The sequence below is a fragment of the Charadrius vociferus genome, unplaced genomic scaffold, assembly GCF_000708025.1.
Source record: "Charadrius vociferus isolate BGI_N301 unplaced genomic scaffold, ASM70802v2 scaffold273, whole genome shotgun sequence".
Classification (NCBI taxonomy): Eukaryota; Metazoa; Chordata; class Aves; order Charadriiformes; family Charadriidae; genus Charadrius; species Charadrius vociferus.
Window position 1 is genome coordinate 754,713 of NW_009647750.1, and position 19,823 is coordinate 774,535.

A 19,823-nucleotide genomic window follows, 5' to 3' on the forward strand; every position below is an offset into this window, starting at 1 on the left:
ATAAAAAAAAAAAGTTACATGCCTATAGAAATTAAGATTCTTTAGGATGGTGCAGTCAAGATGTTGTAAGCCAGTCAATATTGTAATCTACATGTGGTTCATGCAAACAGGATCATTTTTTTGAGTTTATATATAAAGTATCACAGTGTCTCCTTAAAGAAAGTCTTTTGTTAGTTCAAGAAATTGTATAGATAAGTTTGCACTCTGAAACTTGTTTTCTAGATGTAGCTTTCCATCGAAATGGAACTATGGTTTTACCACCATGCATTATATTTGACATCTCTGAGGAGTAATTAAGGAGAATGCACTCAGGGAACAACTTATTTGACTGGTGCAATGATACTTATATGACAGGTTTCACATTTCTATTATTCGCTTCAAAAAGAAAAGTTTGAGAATCTGGAAATTGGCAAATGTAAGAGGAAAATTTTATAAAAGTTTAGAATACCTTCTCAGTGTCTGCTTGTTAAAACCAATTAAAGCAGTAACATTGTAATAAGGAATGGCAATAATTAAGAGTAAAAATTCAGTCGAAGAGCACAAGTAGGTCTTACTCCATCATTGATGCCTCCTTTGTCTCCAAAATATGGTCTGTCAGAATCCAAGGCATGGACATCTCAATGGGAAACTGAATTCTTCTGCCCATGGTGAGCTCTAAGAAGAATTCCCTGAACCACAGCTGGGACAGATCACAGCATTGCTGCAGGGTCTCTTTTAGAATAAACAAGGAAGAATTACACTTCTTATAGAAATACATCAGGAACAATACAACTCTGATTCTGATGATGCAATGTGAAACAAAAAAAGCAGGTGTGAGTCACTCAAGCTATACATAGGCCAAATACGTACACCAAATTGAAAACGTAAAGCCCATGACTTTTTCAAAGAGTTTTAAATTCCCCATTGGCCCACAAAGTGGTGCCTCATTACAGAAAAAAGCGTGGAAGTGGACCAGACTACCAGTTAAACAGAAAAAACTATGTACACCAGCAAAGGGAGATTTCTAGTTTAATTTCTTAGTTGGTGGCTGACAAAGTCGTACACTGAACTTGGGAAGCAGCAGGCAAAGGAGACAATATTGTACCAGATCCACCAGTACCATCTCTCCTTCTGGAGGACTGAATCGCTCCACATGTTCCCGTTGATTAGATGGGCAGGAAATGACAGACAGACACATGAAGGAGGGATTAAAACAAAAAGTTTCTAAGGCCACTGTCAAGGATGCGGAGGTGTGCTTCCCACCTCTCCAGAAAACACTCGGCACAAGACTTCTCTTGCAGAAGGCTTGAAAACCAAAACTTTTTTGGGAATTAACTTTTTACATTAAGGTCTTCTGAAGACCTTTTGAAGTGCTGTTCCCCGGTAGCATATGACTGACATTAACAGGCTCCTCCTTCTCTGAGGGTAAAGGAGTCCGGCAGCAAAAAAAAAAATGAAAGACAACACATCATGGTGATGACAAAGACTACATACATTCAATGTCAGTAGGTGAATTCTTTAGGACAGTATGTTTCCGATTACAATTAACTGAATAGTAAGAGTAGTGAAATGACATCAAATTTACCACAGCAGAGAATTTGTTTCCTCTGTACTTAAAACAAAACCAACAAAAAAATCCCCCAAAACCCCAAACAGCAAAACTACTTCCTTTTTTAAATTTCAATGTGTATAGGCTTATCTGTCCCTTGTTTATATAAATACGTACATTAAAAAAAAATAGAAAAGGGAGGTAACAATATGAAATTTGACACATTATAAACAAATGTATAACAAGTCAAAATAAAAATCCCACCACAATACTGAATATCAGGTCTCAGAAAAAGTTTGGACAGACCAAGGCTTTGATAAATAAACCAAAGGTAAGTTGACTTAGGCAATCGGAAACATTTTCCAGGTCGTGTTAGAGGTGTTAGGACATGCTAAGCTGGACACTGATCATCTACATATCTTACCACTGAAATTTATCAAATGAGTGTAGAAGAAAGACTCGCGATGGAATTTTTCTATGTCCAATATGGTGGGCCCCTCAAGGCTACTTCTCAAGGTTTTCTTGGAACCACTTTTGTCAGCAATGAGGGACTCTAACATAGTTCTCACCATGTAAAGCTGTATCATTAAAGGAAACAATTGTGGTGGAAAGGGGGGGGAAAAAAGGAAAATACACATGGTACATTAGTTGAGCAACACTGAGAATTACTATCAGTAAGCGACTGCTCCACTTCAAATTGAAAACTGGCACTGTGTGGGTAAAAGCCTTTCAGATGCAACACTAGCCTACACACCAGCACAAATGCCTACCCATGCCAAGGGGACCTCCACTGACACTTAGCAGCAGACCATTTGCAGTGGAACAGTTCACATCACCACAAAAAGTAAAAGTAATAAGTAATGTCTTACCACCAAAGTTTAAAAGAGGCGGATAGATGTAGGACTGCCTCAGAAACTTGTGTGTCACATGCAATAGCTTTTCCAGTCCCAGAGACTTGAGCTGCTTCAACAGCTCAGCAGAGTTTAAGGACTCTGTCATAGTGCGAATCATGTAGAGCTAAAAACCAACAGACAGGGGCAGGCAGGGGAGAGAGAATCCGTTAATAAAAACACATGGGTAAATAAGGAAGGGGAAACAGAAGCAGAGAAAACGTGTTAGTTTGTTAAAAATGAAAAGCAGCACAGTAAGCATGCAGAGAAAGACATACAGAAAGGTTTCTTTGTTCAGAATAATCACTGCAATCCGGTGCTCCCTCAAGCGAAGGAAAAAGTTCCCATTCATTTTGGAAGATGCTCAGAGACCCATTAGCTTCTCAAATGATTTTGCAACGATTTCCAATTACTACCAATTCATAGATCGCCATTTTAGAACTGCACGAAACCGAGAAAAACCTATCTAAAATCTATATATTTCACCTCCCTTCCTCCTGTCAGCCAAGACAGACAAGTGTGCCAGCCCAAGAGCAGAAAAAGCAGGCAGAACCGTGTACTCTAAACAGCCTGTTGCAGCCAGTGAAACAAAGCCCTTAAACATACCAAGCACAGGAGAAGCACACTGGTGGTGATATTTTATTTCCCCCCCAGAAAATTTGAAAGCAAACCATTTTTTCCAATTCCCAAAACAAAATCTTCATTAAGCCCATCTTACCACAATTTAAGCAACTTTTTATTACCCAAGATTATTACCCACACATGCTTTCTTCCCCACAGATTTTAGGTATTAAAAGATTGTCTTTACAAACCACAGTTGCCTTCAATTTTTCACCCAAAGTGCTCAATACCTCATTTTCTCAGATGAGCTATGAATACCAGACCATACACTCTCCAAACAAATCCAGAGAAAATAAAATAGAGAATTATATGGAGATAACAAAAACGAGCATCTAGGTATGGGATTTCAATGACTACCACAGAAAACACACTTGAAATACCTCGTTTTAGCAGCAGCTGCAGATTAAATAGATTTTAGGGAGCAGTTTTATCATTCATTACAGAACTGTAAGAGGGATCTTGTCAGAAGTCAAATACTCTCCCTTATTTTACAGGCTATCATTTATATTTTATATATATTTTAAAACTACATAGACATCTATTGAATAGTGGGATTTAACAAGAAAAATCCACCAGCCATACCAGAGATGGAAGTCAGTGAAGAAATAATTCAAATAGTTCAAAAATATTATTTAAAAAACATTAGGAGCTCAATGAGAAAATATTTCTTCCCAGGAAGTCAAACTAAAGAGATTGAACATGTGGAAAAATTATGCATCAGAGTAGAAAATGACAGCAACAGAGGATTTTAGTTAAGTATACACAATTTTGTAAATAAATAAATCTAATCAGAGTAGACTTTTAGCTTTAAAAAAAAACCAACCCAAACGTGCAATTTTTAAATAGCTCAGGCCACAGAGAAAACATTTCATGCAATAATTGTTGACAGATATCACAACCACCAGACAGGAAAATACCTGAGTGCTGGAGGGTCCCACTGCACGCCTTGGGACTTTGATGTCAAACCCACTTTTGGGGTCCTTCTCTCCCCTTAGAGCTGGGTCATTGAACGGCTCGTGACCTGCTTCCCAGTCACAGACCGTCTTTCTGATGGCCTGCAAAACACTGAACACAATTCACACTACTTCAGACCAGTATGCATCCAAGTGCACTGGTAAGAACATTTTACTTTTTTTTTTTGCACTCTTCCAAAAGCACAGAAAATTTGCAATGGCATTCAGGAGCTCGGGATAACTCAGAGCAACTGCACAATTTTGCGAACAACTTCAAGAATGCCACATCCACGAAACAATCATGCCATTCTGTTTATCAAAAAGGATAGTCCAGAGCCCTTCTCCTCTGTCAGAAGGAAGCTGACCTCTGAAACTGGTTCACCAGAGACAAAAGTCACTTGTCAAGAATTCGCCTTTGGGATCCTTAGCAACACATCAAGCCATTTTGTTCTCCTAAACCACAAAAAGCAGATTATTCAATCAAACTAATGCAGATTATTAACCAAACTAAAGACGGACAATTCTGGCTTGAAATGAAAAGAAGCAGCAGAATTCCTGTTTCCAGCAGAACTCCAGAATTCCCCAAAAAAGCTGGAATTTGTATTAACAGCTTCATACTTCTAACTCCAAATACTGAACTGGACTTCATATACTTGTCTGAAACACAGTCAGCCATATCCTGTGGTTTGCTGAATGATCAAGCAAATGTCTCCTCCCAAATCTGAGCAGGTAAGAAAGTAACATTTCCCTATTTCATCTAAGTCCCTGGGACAAAACGACTGTCCCAGCAAACTTGATAATTCAGAGTAATTTGGTTTTGTTACTTTTTTTTGGAGTAATTTTTAGCTTATGACTATTTTTGTGGCAATCAGAGCATTTAGCAATAGCCTAATTAGCCGAAGACTTTAACCTCTAAGAGCTTTGCAATGAAACGTGGGAGTAAACAAATGGTAAACAAGTCAAGATTAAAAGCAAACAATTAGGGACAAAAAGATGAGGTCAGGAAATGCAACCAATCAGTGTGGGCAGATGGAGCACTTGGAAGAGAAGTGTGAGGCTAATAAGCCAAAAAGCAGCAGAAGCTGAGAAAGAAGGCAGGATGCTAAGAGCGCAGAGATAAGACTATGGGGTGGGATGTAAACATGAGACACAAGGAGAGGAAACACTGGAATCATAAGGAAGGTGGACAGAAACACCTTTCTTCAAAATAAAAATACTTATCTTTCCTTAAAATAAAAATAAACTACAGGGAACACAAGACTTCCTGCAGTAGTCCTAAGGGACTAAAGACAGCCTGGACTCTCAACTGTAGCCATGTTGGCTGCCATTCATTTTTTACTTCAGATTTCTTCAGCTTCCAATAGATATTCAGCTAAGCTAACTTTGAGTGCCAGACAGACTACTACAGGAGTACAGACTCAAAGAGGCAAAATTTAACAGCTGTGTAATTCTGCAACAAATTTCTTAAGATTTGGGGGAAAGAATATAGGAGAAGATGAAAACAAGAATGCTACCTCTGAATGACATTTTTCTTCTTTTTAATGGCTTGTCTTAACGGCTCTCTAAGTGTGACCTGGGCAAAGTCCTGAAGAGCTGCATAAATGGTATGGCGAATGGCATGATTGAAAACACTCTCCATCCTTCCCATCAGCACCTGAAGACCTTTGATCATGGCAATCACCTGCAAAAAAAATGTGTGTATTTCTCTCATTTTGTTTCCATAGTTGTTTAAAAAGCCCTTTTTTAAAATGCAGCAAATGAGAAAAGGGGAATTAAAAAGTTCCAAAACATGAAGGACAGTTTTCCTGTGCTCCTCCTACATACTGAATGGAGGAAACATGCTCTGTCAGAGTCAACACAGGGCATGCTGTCGTTTTGCAGTGGGTATAGAAAAGGCTTATAGAGAATGTTCTCCTTTGTACACAATTAATCTTTATAAAATTCATGTAAAAAAAAAGATTTATCTTACCTCAACCAAAGCAAACTTCTCCTCACTAGTATAATTGTATCTTGTTGCTCTTTCATACTCTTCCGCATTGTCAGGACAATCTTTATTAGAATATTTGTCAGTTGGGTGTACCAGCTTCCACGAATACTGCAGTTCACACAGCAGAATAGGGAGAAAAAAGATGGGGGTAAAAAAAACAGGCCTGAGAAATCCAAAACATAGCTGGACACAAATAACATGCTCTAAGAAATACTCCAGTGTTTTCAAGAATATCTGAAAAATAATATTTCGTACTATTCTCAAAACCTGCATAAATTCTGAAACTAATATCTAGTGGGAATAACAAATAATTATTTGCCTAACAAATTTACTTGAAAGCCAGTGATCCTGTATTAGCTCGAAAAATGCAATACACACTCAGCAGATAATGCACTTCCGAGTATTTTTTACTTAGACAAGGCTAACGTAGGCAAAAGTTTCATCTCCATTTCGAGCAGGAGAAACACAGAGACACCTCAGAGCATAATAAAAAAAACCATCACACCCACACACAAAAAGAGGAGCTTCCAACTTGGGCAAATACTCACATATAAAATTCAAAAGACAAATGGAAAACTACACAGTTTTGGGGGTGTTTTTTCAATGTTTACTAGGCTTAAAGATGTGGAAGTAGCTGTATTATCTTTGACAATGTCATCTGCACAGCATACATTTCTCTTAAATACTGCCTTTTCAGTCACCGCAAACGCAGCTCAAAATGTTCCTGATCAGGGTCAGGCTGATCTAATATCCATCAGGGTACATCTAGTGAAAAATCCTAGTCACATTCAAATGCAATTTTCACACAGTTTGAGTTCAGCGAGTAGTAAGGTCTGTTTGATATTATCTTTGCATAAGTGTTAGATTACAGAGCAATATTAATCCATTATAGTAAGCAAATTTATATTTGCACCGATTTACCCACAGCAAAGAAGAGCATCACACCCTGCAACCTAAGTGCTACAAAGAGGATACTGAGGAAATTATTAAACAAAGATGAAGCATTTGGGGGGCATTAAGTTGACAGGGTTAAGCTGGACATCAAGCATATCCTGAAATTTTTTATCTGAAAGTGATGCATGTAACGTTCTGGAACCAGCAGGATTAAAACAGAGCTAAGAAGGAGAGACCTTCTACAGAGATATAATAAAATATAATTTCTAGAGAGATATAGTAAAATAGATAGATTGTCACGGTGAAGAGAGAGCCTGAATGCAGCAATTTGCAATGACAGAAATAAAGGGAGCAAGGCTGGGAGTTACAAAGGCCAGAAATAGATGACAGCAACCTCTCAAGAAGGAGAAAAGGAGAACAAGATTTTCACCATAAAATACATTGTTGATTTAAATAGGATAATACAGGAAAAAGCATGACTCATCTACTGGCTTTTAAAAGAGGCAGTTAAAAATACAGGAGAGAAAGAAAACTGGGTCTCTAGCTGCGCCCACTGTGACCACACTCGATTCACGCAGTACAAATGGTCTGATGCTCCCTCAGACATTAGAGGCAAAGGAGGAGCAAGTCTGGTTTCTCTCATACAATACGTCATCTCTTTCAACCCATCCTAGGATATGCTTTGGTGCAGGTAAAACATGCAGGTTTTATCTAAGTGTCTGCAGCATAAAAAGGACTCCTGCATCGTCCTCTTCAATTTCTGCCTTAAGCAGTTTCTTATTTGAAAAAACACAATCACTCTTCTGACTGACATCTCCCTGTAAAACAAATTATTAAAATATAGAGAAACAACACTGCAGATTCTTTATTTCCCCTCCCTCATCTCCCCTCAAATTTTTTTTTTTCCCCCCACATTTACTTTCTTTTTGATGAAAAGCCTAACGTGAAGCCAATGGGAGCCTTTCCATTCATTTTTGTGTCTTTGGTTAAGACATGCTTCATTTTACTAAGTGACAATGTCTAAACATAGCCAGGTGGAGCTGTTCTATCACCTCCTGTGTGACTGCATGTTGGTATGGCTATTTCTAACAGAATATAATTTTGAACAACATTTAGAGGAAAATAATGAAGTCTTAGTCTACAAAATGTACGTATCGAGAAACAAAAACATCTGATCAAGGCTTACAGGTGATCACCTATCCATTAAATATAACAAGTTGAATGTACTATATGAGATTGTACATGCTAATGGAGCTTCAAAGCAGCAACGTTGCTGCTAGGTTCTGAGAACTTCGTATGCCTTCCTCTAAGGATGTAGTTTGGAGCAGGAGGAGAAAAGAAGTGAAGGAAGAAGGAAGAGAGGAATTAAGGGAACGAAGCACAACACACATTTCTCATTCCATTGAAGCCTGTGCAACCTCACAAAGCCGCCCCTTTTTCATCTGGTTGTATTCCCCAGATAACATACCACTTCCATGACATGTGCACTCCACTGGGAGAGAAGCTGTAGGCCTTGGAGAGAGAGATCGAAGAGCTTCCGATACTCCGCATCTGTTTTTTGAGCTTCCTGTCGACCAGACCCAGTCACCACCTAGAACATTATTAAACAACAACAAAATAAAACCCAGACCCACATCAGAACATGACGTACCCAGCATCCATAGCCAAATTTCTACATAGATTTCTTTCAAGCATTAAAACAGCATTGGGTACCAACACCTGCATTAATATCAGCTTTTTCTTACAGAGACTTACATGGTTAAACTTCACAGATTTTGGTCAAGCGATGGAAACCACTGGTATCCCTGATTACCAAAATATTGTTGCAAATGAATTCAAGACATTAATTATATACATTATGTATGTTATAGGTTCTATATATGTATAAATGTGTGTATACATGTGCATTATTTTTTCTTTTTTTTCTTTAGCTAATCTCTTAACTTTTAGTTAGATTTAAACTGCTATGAGCACCCGTTTGGAATAAGGGCTAGACAACCTATTCCAAAAGAGACATGCCAAAAGTTCTAGGATATATGTCCTAGATAGACAGATAGATAGACAGATAAGCAGAATACTGCAGTTTGTATAATGTATCAGTATTACTTTAAATTTAAATAGCATAAATATCATGCAGAGACAAGGTACTAGACCTGCAGCCAGCTTTCCTTGATTCAGGTGATCAAGCTTTGTCATTTACCTAGCCCAAGGTTTACCTGCTCTGCAGATAGTTAACAAAAACTGTTAATCAGTGACGTGAAAGTCGTATGAATAGATCTAATCCCACACACCTCACTGTTGCTGTAACGAGCCAGTTCTGATATGAAACGCATATGGTCTTCTCTGATTTGGATCATCTGCTCACATATATTGTATTGGGGACTGCTACTGGAAGACGTGCATGTCCATCTGTTTCAGACGACAAAAAAAACCCACGTAAATCAGTTTAGGCAATAAACAATACAACTGATACTGCAAAGAAAGAACCACAATGCATGACTTTTTTTAAAAAATCTTCTTTCTCCTCTATTTGAGGCCTTTCCTCTACTCACACCTCTACCTCTGACCCTGCACAATCCGTTAGTGATTGACTGTCTTTCTGAGTTCAAACAGCACTTCTTCCAAGTCTTATAAAAAAAACCCCAACTTTTTTCTTTTCTGTATTTTTTTAAAGGCTGCTGCTATGAAATACAAACCGGCATCTCTCTTCAGGAGCATACACTTAGAGACAGGACCAAAAAGTATTGAGAGGCAGGGCAGAAGTATAGGTACAGGCTGCAAGATACAGCTAGCTAACTTCAGATTGGTTTTGACCATTCTTGTTTAACTATGAAGAGCCTACAGTATGCTCTCAACTATAAAAAAAAAGGCATTATTAAATACTATCAACACATTATCAACAGGGACACAAAAGACATGCTACCAAGAATGTCATGTTAAGCAGCCTCATATTTTTAGTAGCTCAGTAGGCTCGCTGCTGTTGATTTTCTCTTAGCAATTACATGCAGGTTATGTGGTTTTTCTGCAGGAATTAAAATGCGAAGCACTACGGTCTAAATCCATGTAACTGCATGGAGGAAAGGCCTTGGAAGAGCACGGAAACGTTCGCTAAAACAAAGCAATAACCATAAACCATGGAACCATTTATGTAAAAACTGGCTGCATTTTCCAGCCATTTTGCGGTGCTGCACACCTAGCCAAACAAAAAAGAGAGGGGAGACAAGCTAAGTTGCTGCTCCATATACAATATACACATGCCTATTTACCCATGCACTACTACTGCTCACCTTGCTTAGCAAAATCCTTCATTTCTTTTAAAGAAAGTTTCATATTTAAAGGAAAAAATAAAAATCAAATTAGTGTAAGATAAAATTCATTTCCTCCAACCCAGATGATAAGAAATGTCACAGATGCAAGAATGAGCTCAGCAGCATAGAAAGGTCTTTAAACAACTTGTTTCTTTAGTTGTATCTATTACACAAAGTACATTAATAGGGAAATACCCACACCAAAAAGTAGACCAAAGTGAAAATCCTATTAATTACGACAGACCCACAGACTAACGGATGATTACGGGAATATACTCCAAGGGTCTGACTTTCCCCAGCCTAGACGCTCCCTCTTTGTTTCTTTCTCCCCCTTACCTGGATTTATTTTCCTCATAATGGGCACTGGTCTTAATGTATCTTGCAAGTTCAATCTGCATGTCACCGAAGAGTGGGACAACCTGCAACTGCTGTACACAGGGAATAAATCAAATTAGATAAATTATTAAACACAAATCTTACAGAAAGAAAACCATTATTTACCCATATTATAGTCCAAAGTGATCTTAATTCTATTTAATTATATTCAAAATGCAAGGGGAATTACCTTTAAAATCACATATTAAGATCAAATCTTAACCAACCTTGAAGAACTTGTCTATCTTGGCCAAATTTATCCTTTTCTTTGCATCCAGCTTATAGATGTTACTAACACTTCCATCCATCAGGTACAATCCAAAGCCCATAACCTGAAAAAGAAAAAATGAACCTCTGCAAAAGGACCTCAGAGGTAAAAACCTGCTGCAGTAAGACTGTTCTTCATATCATTAGAAAAAAAAATGTAACATCTTAAAAACACAGTCCTGAAACACCCATCCTCCTTCAAACAGAATACATACATTTTCGAATACATAATTTCTGTATTATTTTTTTATTACATGTTTATTAGTAGTTTTTACATTAACATTAGCCTGATCGGTTACCCTTAAAAGATGCTACTTGTTTGTATAAATTTTTAGCGCAAAGAAAAAAAAAAATCTCACTGAAACTATAGTCTGGCAATTTTTAGACAGGTAATTTCTTTACTTCCATTTTATTAAAATTCTGTATGTGCAAACTGATCTGTAACACAATTTTATACCTACCATCTCTAGCTATTGCTTTCTATGGCTTTCAGCACATGTCTGAATTATACACACAAGAGCTCAGAAGAATCAGAAAAAAAATCTAATTACATTTTGTCCAGGTTATTAATTAACATAAAGTTCTAATTCAGTATTTACAATAGCAGGAGCTGATTATTAGCCACTTAATGTGTTCTAAGAACATATTTACCAAACAAAAGGCCTGAATACGAAAGACATCCCTGCAGACAGAATGCAAATGTTCAAGAGTTCGTGTATTGTTTCAGAATGCTTCCATCTAGTCCTAATAAACAGAGCTCTTCAGAAGTTAAACACTGAAGTGACTCAAAATATTTGTCATGAGGTAAATTTTCAATTCTTACTCTGTATCTTTCCTTCCACTGCAAGACATGCAGCTGATAAGACAAACCACACTTCATATTGCCCATCACTCTCTGATTACATTAACATATTCCAGCTAAATAAACTTATCTACTTACTAATCCTAATTTTCAGCTACTGGTTCCCTGAAATCTTTGATACACAGCCTCACCTCCAGAAGCTTTTTATACAAACTTGCCACATATCTAAAAATAAAACATAGTAGTTCCTTTCTGTTGTCATACTTCATAGAAACACAATTCCATAGAACCGGTTTCCTAGCAAGGCTGCAGTTCAATTCAGTCAACTTTAAGTTATGAAAAACAAAAATGGATTAGAAACTTTCTAAGCAGTTTTGGCTTGCAATATAATAAGAACACAATGGAGAGGGGAAAAAAAAAAATAACGAATAATTTATTTGGTTAATCTGGTTCATTTAAAAAAAAAAAAAGTGCAAAAAAAAAACCCCAAAAAAACCAAACAGGAATTCAGACATCTGTGTCCTGCCTGAACAATTCTTTTTAAATTTTGTACCAGAAAGAAACTTACTTTCAAAAGCATGTGTTTCTCACTGGGTGTTAGGTACATTTTGTTCTCATAGTAGTCCACACACAAATTTACAATATCTGCAAGCAGTTCTTCATAGCCAACAATCACCTCCAACTGCTGCTGTAAAGACTGGAAAAAAAAGAAGGATATTAGTCAACTAGTTATACTCCCTGGGGAACAACACTTACTACCAAACTGGAAGAGGTTTATTTTAATAGTTTTGCAAAGCATTAGGTATTTTGCAAAAAGCCAATTAAAGCTTACTTGTGTTATCTTGTTGTGGTTGGCAAGGAACATGGAGAGGTTCTGGGATTCTTGAATGGACTGAGGATCTGCCATTTTCCGCAGGAACTGAGCAGCTCTTTGAAAACAGAAGAAAAAACAGTATTTCCCCTCAGCAGGACTGCTTGTAACCAAATCTGTTCCCTCTCAATAGAAACACACTCATCCCCAAATCTACCAGGAGAACTGTAAGTTGTCAGCACATCTCTAACTGCCAGTATAATGGTGGATCATTCATTGCTCATACAGGACTGTCAACCTCAGTGCATCTCCCACCTCCTAACTCCTGAATCAAACAGAAAGAGAGCTAGGTAGACACAGCCAATACTTTTTTGCCACAGCTTTATAAAAGTGAGTTATCCAAAAACCAGCTACAGAGTCAAAAAATCTGTGTCAAGAGCCTGTTTCATAGAAGACAAAGGGAAGATTTAGGAAAATAGCTGAGAAGAAAGGTGAAAGTCCACTATAAGAGAGATGGACTTAATTAATCCCAAATTCCCCACTGCACTGTGGTTAGAAGACTCAGTCCAACCCAACCCAAGAAACATTGGGTATGTCCCTCAACTGACAGGGTCAGCAGTGGTTCTACGGACCCAAGTCATGCAACAACCCAGGAAAAGTCAGCCTTTCAGAAAACAGAGTTTGCCCTCCAGAAGCATGCCTCCAAATTAAAAAGACACAAACCAAGTAAGTTTAAGAGGTTTCCAGGCACAACAACAACTACAAATGGCAACTACTGGTAGAGGTAGAAGTTAAATCTCATGTAAGTGAAAGCAGCAGCACAGATAAAATTGGCTAGTCATTGCCTGAGTGGTTTTCTTTATGAAAGACCACAGATACTACAGCTGGCACTAAGACTGCCTTCCTCTGCTGCTCAGACCACAATGTTCAACAAAAGATATCTGATACCATCTAGCTGCTCAAGCACAAAACTTGGCCACTGATATCCCGCCCTCCTCCCCTCTCTGCTACACCTGCAGTCCCAACAACCTTGAATGGCAAAGATTAAATATCTTAAGAAGTGTAACAACTCTCAGCTACAAATGTCAAAAGTGGATGCCAAAAACAGGATAGGATAGGACAGGACAGAACAGGAGTGGCACAAGCAACCAAAAAGCCAGTTTCCTTTCAAACTTAAAAAGAAAAGCTTTATTGAGCAAAGTATATTCCTTACATTTAGCGTACACCAAGACAGAAGTATTTGATCACTTGGCATTCAAAGGTAGAAGAACCTTTTGCTGCTGAAAGAACAGCATAAAGAAAATAGGTTTACTCAACTGCCTAACTGCAGCCAATGCATCCCTAGTCTCAAGGTTATCTGTCCCACGCACGAAAGGGAATTCTTTTGAAAAGAAAGCTGTCAGAAAAAGAGCAACTGCTGCCATCTCGTGGGAGGTCTGTATCCTGACTGCAGAAGCCCGGGTCCTGTTGCTCCTCGCCACTTACCTCTTGTAGGCTGAATGGTCGTTCTTCACGCTGCACTTCATATTTTTCAACTCATCCAGTACTGCAAACATGTTGATGAATTTGCCCAGAGTGATCAGGTATGCTTCAGACACGAAGTCCTTCCTCCTTTCCGCGTGGCACAAGCGTCTCACCTCCCCACAAAATCGTTCAATCGCGTTTCTCTAATGGGGAAAAAAAGAGAAGAAACAGGGAGTAAAAGCCATGACATTTATGGGAAAAACGTTTCATCATGTAACTGGAGCTGGTCCAATACAAAGCGCTACTGAAGCAGAAAAACATTTAAAGCATGGAAGGCTAACAAGGCATCGGCACAGACTTTCCACCTGTGTGTACTTGCTGTGTGCTACAAGTGTCACCAGTGATTTTTGCCACAGAGCTTGCCTGGCACAAGGGGCAAGGTTCTTCTTTGCAGATTAAAGTCATAAAAGTTTAAAATCCCTTTGAAACAAGTGATTTTATCTTCTTCAGTGAGAGAGTGTATATGCATTAAAATGCAGATTATAGATATATTCTCTTAAAACAAAATACCCCCCAGCACACTGATTAACAGCAGTACGTGCCAACTTGCAAAATCATCCTGCCACATGTTTGTTTGAGGGCTTATTTCTGAGCGCACACCAGAGCCATTTGAGATGAAGATTACAAAAAAGACAGCAACTTCAAATGTAAAGAGGAATCTGTTCTGAGTTTGAAGCGCTAATCTCCCTGAACAAAAGGAGATTGTTCATAGTCAGTGAGATCTGCCAGTTGGGGAAGACGACAGGAAATATTACATTTCATTCAGTCCCCTCTGCCTGTGCGCTCCAGGGCTCATGGGCTCTAGCTGCTCTGGCTCCCACCGAATAATGCCTGGAAACATCCTCAGTCCATTGAACCAAATGGCAAGCTGCCAGCACGGGAGGAGAAAGCAAGACAGACTGCTATTCTCCAGCGCCCATGTAGCTCGGGTGGCTGGCAGGTCACAACAACTGGGTGAGCTTGCCTCGATTATGAATTTCCATAGCAAAGTTGCACCTGCTGCTCTGGTGTCCAGACTTGTGGATCCCTTACTCCCCAGTGCCGAGACGCTTTTATGTATACATGTGGAACATATTATATTTCTATTTCCTTTTTTCCTAAAGTGCCAGAACTGTCCCCAAGTGCTACACAGGAACCATATGCAATTACCTTCAATTTTATGCTGAAAGTCTTAATGGAGATCACCTGAAGTCTTTAAGATAGGCATTAGAGGTTCTGCCCTTCTGTGAGAAAATATAGGGGGCTTTTTTTCAAAGTGTAATGACTAAGTTCAGTATCTGAACACATAATATTAAGCATACAAAATAGGAATATAAAAATACAAGCCTACTGACAAATTTTGTTTCCGTTCTGTTTACCTGAAAATACATAAAATTCATCAGTTTTGTGACTTCTGGCTCCAGAACTTCCACAGTTTTCTCGTAAATTTCTACTCTGTTAGGCTGCTCATTGCACTTGACCTGAGGACAATTAAAGAGATCGTTACACTTGGAACTCTTCCTGATAAAGCCTCAGAAACCAAGATCCTCATTGACAACTTGAGAAAATGTACTATCATCCTAAACAGAGAAATCAAGTTGCTGGTTTTGGTAATTTTATGCTAGTCATCTAAGATTACTCTCTGTGTTAAAAAAAAAACAAAAAACCTAAAGATGTTTTTCTCTATTACCTCACAGCAAATAATTCAGTTTTCAAACACCTCCGCATGCTTAGAACAGTATTCTTTCCACCTTATTAAGCCACTTGTTGAAAGTCATGCACTCAAATAGGTCCAAAACCAGAAATTTAAACAGATTACCTGATTTCCACTCTAAATATTTAAACCACAGGATAAGCCTTCCCTGCATTACAGTATAAAAATAATTGCATTACAAACTCCTTATAAAGCAGGCAGGTGTCATGGTTATCATTTTGTTCAGCTTTCTGATGCATCTTAATATTCTTCCCACCCGTGTACACCTATTCCCAGACACTTAAGGCTGCTTGTGGACTTCTCACATATTCACAGGGTTTTAATTTGCATACAGATCAATAAACCCACTGCATAGTTCTGACATTCAGAAAGTTATTACCTAGGATGTCTAGAAACTTAAATGTTTAAACTGAAATGTAATTATTGCATGCTACGCCACCTGTTAAACCTGTTATGAACTTAAGTATTAAGTTGGGGGGGATCCATTCTCTTGAATTAAATTAATTAAATTTTTACCTCAAATGGATTTGACAATCAAAGATTTTCCTTCTAGAGCACATTACCCCTATACTACTCTTCAACCAATCAGTAAGATTAACACAAAACCCATGAGGTATTGCTATAGCTCCCTTATTTAAAAAAAGGGGAAAAAAAGAGAGAAAGACAGACCAACTGGTCCCCAAATGCTAAAAGAGACTATGGGGTGCCCAGCTTGCCTATTTGGGAGTCAAAGTAGACAACATTTCATAGCTCCTTGATAAAGCTATACCCATGCAACTCCACCAAAACAAGACAGAAGTTCACATGATGCATGACAATTCAATTTTCGTCCTTTACCTGAGGAATGGCTCTTGAGCAGCTTCTCCATGTGTATAACATGACTGCATATTCCTGACCCTCTTCTAGCATTTCATTCTGTAAAAAAAGACACTCAGCATAGTTAGACTTTGTAATACTAAAGGGTTAAATCCACTTGTCTTCCATCATTCCAAAACCTTGTCCAAACAAACCTATTTCTCTTATCAGAATGTATATGTACAAACAAAAATATATTGCAATCTGAATGATACAGCATATTGTATGTATGTAAAATAATATTACCATAAATCATAGGCTCAGCTGGCATATTACATGTATTAGAGCTGACCAGCTACTGATGTCCAGATTGGCTACAACCCAACAGCTAAAAAAAAAAAAATTATTTATTCTCAGTCATCTGTTTTAGCACCCAACCTAATTCTGAGAGAATTCACATCATCACCTTCATATCACGTAAGCCAACAAACACCAGCCAGATCACTAATCAACAACTGCAACAATTATGCCTGCCTAATGACAAAAATTATTACCGCCCCAGATCAGTTTGGGTTTTGTATTGTTCTTTCTTCCCAAAACTAAAGACACTGTGATCTAGAAATAAAAATGCTAATCTGAAGGAGGAGGGGGGAGTGGTGGTTGGTTTTCTTTTTAAACTCAGTTACAGCAGGTGGAATGGCCAAGGATGAAAGAGTCAGGACATGCAGAGCAAAACCGTTTTTTACTTGTCAAAGGAGAAGGCCTACATAGCCAAACAACCAAAACAGGTTAAGGAGTCGCCAGATAATTTTAAGAGTAGATTGGTGTACATTTATATAATTTTCAGTAGCATGTAATCGAGTGTTAACCTGCCCATTCAACTGTTTGTGAATTGGCTTCTAGAATTACAAGACATATTATTCCGTATTTTCCAAGAGTACCATGTAATTACAAGTTCAGTACAGACCAACGTTTGCAGCCTGCAAGTTCTTCTGTATTCCAAAACAGCAACACCATCAAAGATTGATGGAGTTACTAGTATGAAGTCTTATCTTATATTGTGGAACTGTTAAAAACCACAGAACACCTTACAAAAAACCATGCCAATAAATCACTAACATACACGCTCCACAGTGAGGAAGCCAACAAAACCCCTTCAACACCACTAAACTGACAGAGGAGCAGAGGAAATTTGGGAGGATGGAATGTAATTTTTCGCTCAAGTTACAGCAGCTAGCTGTCAATACAACCAACTCACCTCAGAATACTGGAAAAATGCACAATGAAAGCAAGACACTTTTCAGAAAGACCATTTTAAAATTATCAAGAAGTACATGAATGAAAAAAGAAAAGCCACACACTTTTTCATCTCACTGCCTCCTGGAAGTGTTGTAGGTAACCTGGTTTCTGGTTTTCTGTGACCACAATTCTTATAATGAAATGTAAGACACGTTCCTCTCCTTTTATGCCAAGTTAACACAAAAGTATGTATCTGAACATCTACTTACCATGCTAGAATGGACTGTAGCTTGCTCAATGTATCTTGCAATGCCAGTGACAAATGCATTTCTGTCTTCAAAATTAGTGTTGAAGTTTGGCTGCAGAGAAAGCAAAATGTAGAATTTAATCCTTGGTAGGGAAAAGAATTTTTATATATATTGCAAATATAAACACACTTTGGTTTTTGGTTTGTTTTTTTTTTTTTTTTTAAAGCACATACTCTTTTTCATAACAGCAATGGGAAATGGAAAAACTGCAATAACAACACACCTGGTAAAGCAGAGATGATGGCGGGGGTTCAATACATGGTTGCTGATCTGGCAATGGTAATTCTTCCAAGAGATCCACATTGGACAAGGCATCCTCCAGTGTTACTTGAGCAGTCATTTTGCACCTGGTTAAAAAATACATATATCCATATAGATAAGTACACACACATACATGTAAATTTTTATATGTTATTATACACACAGAAAACAAATGAGTAATATGAAGAGCAAGGAACAACTTATGTTGTGGGAAATGTGCAGTTTCTCTTCAACCATAACAGAAGGGAAACAGTCAAACTGAAACCCAGTTGGTTTTAGTATACAAGTTTAAAAAAGACTTTTAGGACTAACATCCTCCTCCTTACTTTTATGAGTTGAGAAATGTTTCTCTTCCTCCATGGCTGAACACCAGAAATACACAAAAAAAAAAACCCAGAAGAGAAGATGACCTCTAATGCACAGTTAAAAAAAAGAAGACTACTATGTAACCTTCTCTGGTTAAGCTAGAAGAAAAGTTATTCTGTGGTCTGCTTCAGTTACAATAAACACACAAAAATCCTGTAACAAGCACAGGTATAAAACTTTCCTGTAAGGATTCAGTTTTGAGCCAGTGAGTCTTCAACCCCTTACCCACAGATATTACTACCAGCCCATCTTCAGGAGACCTGGCTGTCAAAAGGTGCCAGCATTCTCCAGTGTTTCATGTTCTAGGACATTCAGATCCACTTTTGAGTGGATAGTGATGAGAGGCACAAAACTCCTCAGGTTCATGGCAAAGGTCAAAGAAAGCATATACCCCTCCTGCCCCCGGTGAGCAAGCCTGGCAAATTGGTAACAACAGACAAGGAGAAGGCTGAGGTACTCAACAACATTTTTGCCTCAGTCTTCACTGGCAATCTCTCCCCACGCCTCTCAAGTGGATGGACTGCAAGGCAGGGACTAGGGGATCAAAGTCCCTCACACTGTAAGAGAAGATCAGGTTCGTGACCACCTGCGGAACCTGAACACACAGAAGTCTATGGGTCCTGACGAGATGCATCCCAGAGTCCTGAGGGAATGGGCTGATGTAGTTGCCAAGCCACTCTCCGTGATATTTGAAAAGTCATGGCAGTCAGGTGAAGTACCCAGTGACTGGAAAAAGGAAACATTGCACCCATTTTTAAAAAGGGTAGAAAGGAGGATCCGGGGAATTACTGACCTGTCAGCCTCACCTCTGCCTGGGAAGATCATGGAACGGATCCTCCTCGAAGCTATGCTAAGGCACATGGAGGGCAGGGAGATGATTTGAGAAAGCCAGCATGGCTTCATCAAGGACAAGTCCTGCCTGACCAACCTAGTGACCTTCTACAATGGACTCATTACATCAGCGGACAAGGGAAGAGCTACGGATGTCATCTATCTGGACTTCTGTAAGGCCCTTGACACAGTCCTCCATAACATCCTTCTCTCTAAATTGGAGAGATACTGATTTGATGGGTGGACTGTTCGGTAGACAAAAAATTGGTTGAATGGTCACATCCAGAGGGTAGTGGTCAACAGTTCAATGTCCAGATGGAGATCAGTAACAAGTGGTGTCCCTCAGGGGTCCGTACAGGGACCAGTGCTG

The 19,823-nt window shown here is 38.6% G+C and overlaps 1 protein-coding gene across 2 annotated transcripts in view; it reads right to left on the reverse strand.

The window, feature by feature from the left end:
- The window catches only part of CYFIP1 (cytoplasmic FMR1 interacting protein 1), a 59,950-nt gene extending 41,615 nt beyond the window's left edge, over positions 1-18,335 (reverse strand). Inside the window, exons 1-16 of one of the 2 annotated variants that reach the window (XM_009882105.1) lie at positions 18,219-18,335; positions 17,957-18,046; positions 16,491-16,568; positions 15,319-15,420; positions 13,922-14,103; positions 12,458-12,554; positions 12,194-12,322; positions 10,784-10,888; positions 10,518-10,609; positions 9,165-9,282; positions 8,342-8,464; positions 5,962-6,087; positions 5,507-5,673; positions 3,957-4,104; positions 1,953-2,106; positions 555-711 (exon numbers count right to left, since the gene is read on the reverse strand). In XM_009882105.1, coding sequence (XP_009880407.1) covers positions 555-711; positions 1,953-2,106; positions 3,957-4,104; positions 5,507-5,673; positions 5,962-6,087; positions 8,342-8,464; positions 9,165-9,282; positions 10,518-10,609; positions 10,784-10,888; positions 12,194-12,322; positions 12,458-12,554; positions 13,922-14,103; positions 15,319-15,420; positions 16,491-16,568; positions 17,957-18,046; positions 18,219-18,335 — 1,985 coding nt within the window. The remainder of the gene's footprint in view (positions 1-554; positions 712-1,952; positions 2,107-3,956; positions 4,105-5,506; positions 5,674-5,961; positions 6,088-8,341; positions 8,465-9,164; positions 9,283-10,517; positions 10,610-10,783; positions 10,889-12,193; positions 12,323-12,457; positions 12,555-13,921; positions 14,104-15,318; positions 15,421-16,490; positions 16,569-17,956; positions 18,047-18,218) is intronic. The other variant, XM_009882106.1, reaches the window with a different exon arrangement.
- Between the last annotated feature and the right edge of the window lie 1,488 nt (positions 18,336-19,823).